At 43.6% G+C, this 1,832-nt stretch overlaps 1 protein-coding gene across 1 annotated transcript in view; it reads right to left on the reverse strand.

The window, feature by feature from the left end:
- Positions 1-658: 658 nt before the first annotated feature.
- The window catches only part of hoxb8a (homeobox B8a), a 6,027-nt gene continuing 4,853 nt past the window's right edge, over positions 659-1,832 (reverse strand). Inside the window, exon 2 of the mRNA XM_008330567.2 lies at positions 659-969. Within this exon, the coding sequence (XP_008328789.1) occupies positions 659-969 (311 nt within the window). The remainder of the gene's footprint in view (positions 970-1,832) is intronic.

Here is a 1,832-nt window from a genome sequence, read left to right on the forward strand (position 1 = left end):
GAACACCTGCCCTGAAAATCTCCGTGTACGCCACTGGACTTCACATTCACTTAACAATGAAATTATTTATTATTTTTAAGGGGGAGAAATTATTGATAAAATCAAGTCAGACATAAATAAAAATAGAATTTAAAATAATTTGACTTTTTTATAATTAAATACCGGATATTTTCGTCGTAAATTTTTATACATGTGTGAGTGTGTGTTTAAAAAAGCCCCCGTTTTTAACAGTGATGTTAAACTCATTTGATCCCCATGTGACTTTTATTGTGCGGGATTCACACACACTCACGCACTCACGTGCACGCGCAAAGGCAAAAGAGTGAGAGGGAGGGTATTTGTTCCTCCTCTCCTCACCCCCTGTATTTATTTTGTTTAAAGATTCTGACTCTGAACCTGAGGCCTGGGGATAAAAATCTCATATTATGGTTATGGGTTCGAATCCCGGTCCCTGTTTTTACCGACAGTGAAAACGTTGTCAAAAACGGTTCTAAATAGGACTGAAACACGGGTGTAAAAACACACACACACTCGAAGCTCTTCATCTCTATAAGAGACTCAGGGAAGTGCACATAAATATTTGATGCAGTATAAATACACGGTAAAGAGTTTTTAACAGAGAGGAACGACTGCGATGATGACGGACACGGACTTTCCATCACAGACAACAGACAAGTGCAGACGCTGTGGAGAGGATATCAAGACGAATGACGTTCTCCCGCTTTTCCCGCTCCACCGCCTCCTGCTCGCTCCTGCTGCTCGGGAACTTATCCTTGTTGTTCTCCTTCTTCCACTTCATCCTGCGGTTCTGGAACCAGATCTTCACCTGCCTCTCCGTCAGCGCCAGCGCGTGCGACACCTCGATGCGGCGCTTCCGGGTCAAGTAGGGGTTGAAGAGGAACTCCTTCTCCAGCTCCAGGGTCTGGTAGCGGCTGTAGGTCTGTCGGCCGCGCCTCCTGCCCGCAGCTGCTGGGAGAGAGGGAGGAACAGATCTGAAGTCTCAACGTGTTCTCACACACACAGAGGCAGCACAGCATCACTGTGACCTCTGACCTCTGACCAAACAGCCACGAACTTTATAACTGTTCATTATTATAACGGTAGGGTAGGTGGGGGGGAGGGGGAGTGAACACCTGCCCTGAAAATCTCCGTGTACGCCACTGGACTTCACATTCACTTAACAATGAAATTATTTATTATTTTTAAGGGGGAGAAATTATTGATAAAATGAGTCAGACATAAATAAAATAATTTGACTTTTTTATAATTAAATACCGGATATTTTCGTCGTAAATTTTTTTATACATGTGTGAGTGTGTGTTTTTAAAAAAGCCCCCGTTTTTAACAGTGTTGTTAAACTTATTTGATCCCCATGTGACTTTTATTGTGCGGAATTCACACACACTCACGTGCACGCGCAAAGGCAAAAGAGTGAGAGGGAGGGTATTTGTTCCTCCTCTCCTCACCCCCTGTATTTATTTTGTTTAAAGATTCTGACTCTGAACCTGAGGCCTGGGGATAAAAATCTCATATTATGGTTATGGGTTCGAATCCCGGTCCCTGTTTTTACCGACAGTGAAAACGTTGTCAAAAACGGTTCTAAATAGGACTGAAACACGGGTGTAAAAACACACACACACTCGAAGCTCTTCATCTCTATAAGAGACTCAGGGAAGTGCACATAAATATTTGATGCAGTATAAATACACGGTAAAGAGTTTTTAACAGAGAGGAACGACTGCGATGATGACGGACACGGACTTTCCATCACAGACAACAGACAAGTGCAGACGCTGTGGAGAGGATATCAAGACGAATGACGTCCACCCCCC

The sequence above is a fragment of the Cynoglossus semilaevis genome, chromosome 17, assembly GCF_000523025.1.
Source record: "Cynoglossus semilaevis isolate Cse_v1.0 chromosome 17, Cse_v1.0, whole genome shotgun sequence".
In the NCBI taxonomy this organism is placed as follows: Eukaryota; Metazoa; Chordata; class Actinopteri; order Pleuronectiformes; family Cynoglossidae; genus Cynoglossus; species Cynoglossus semilaevis.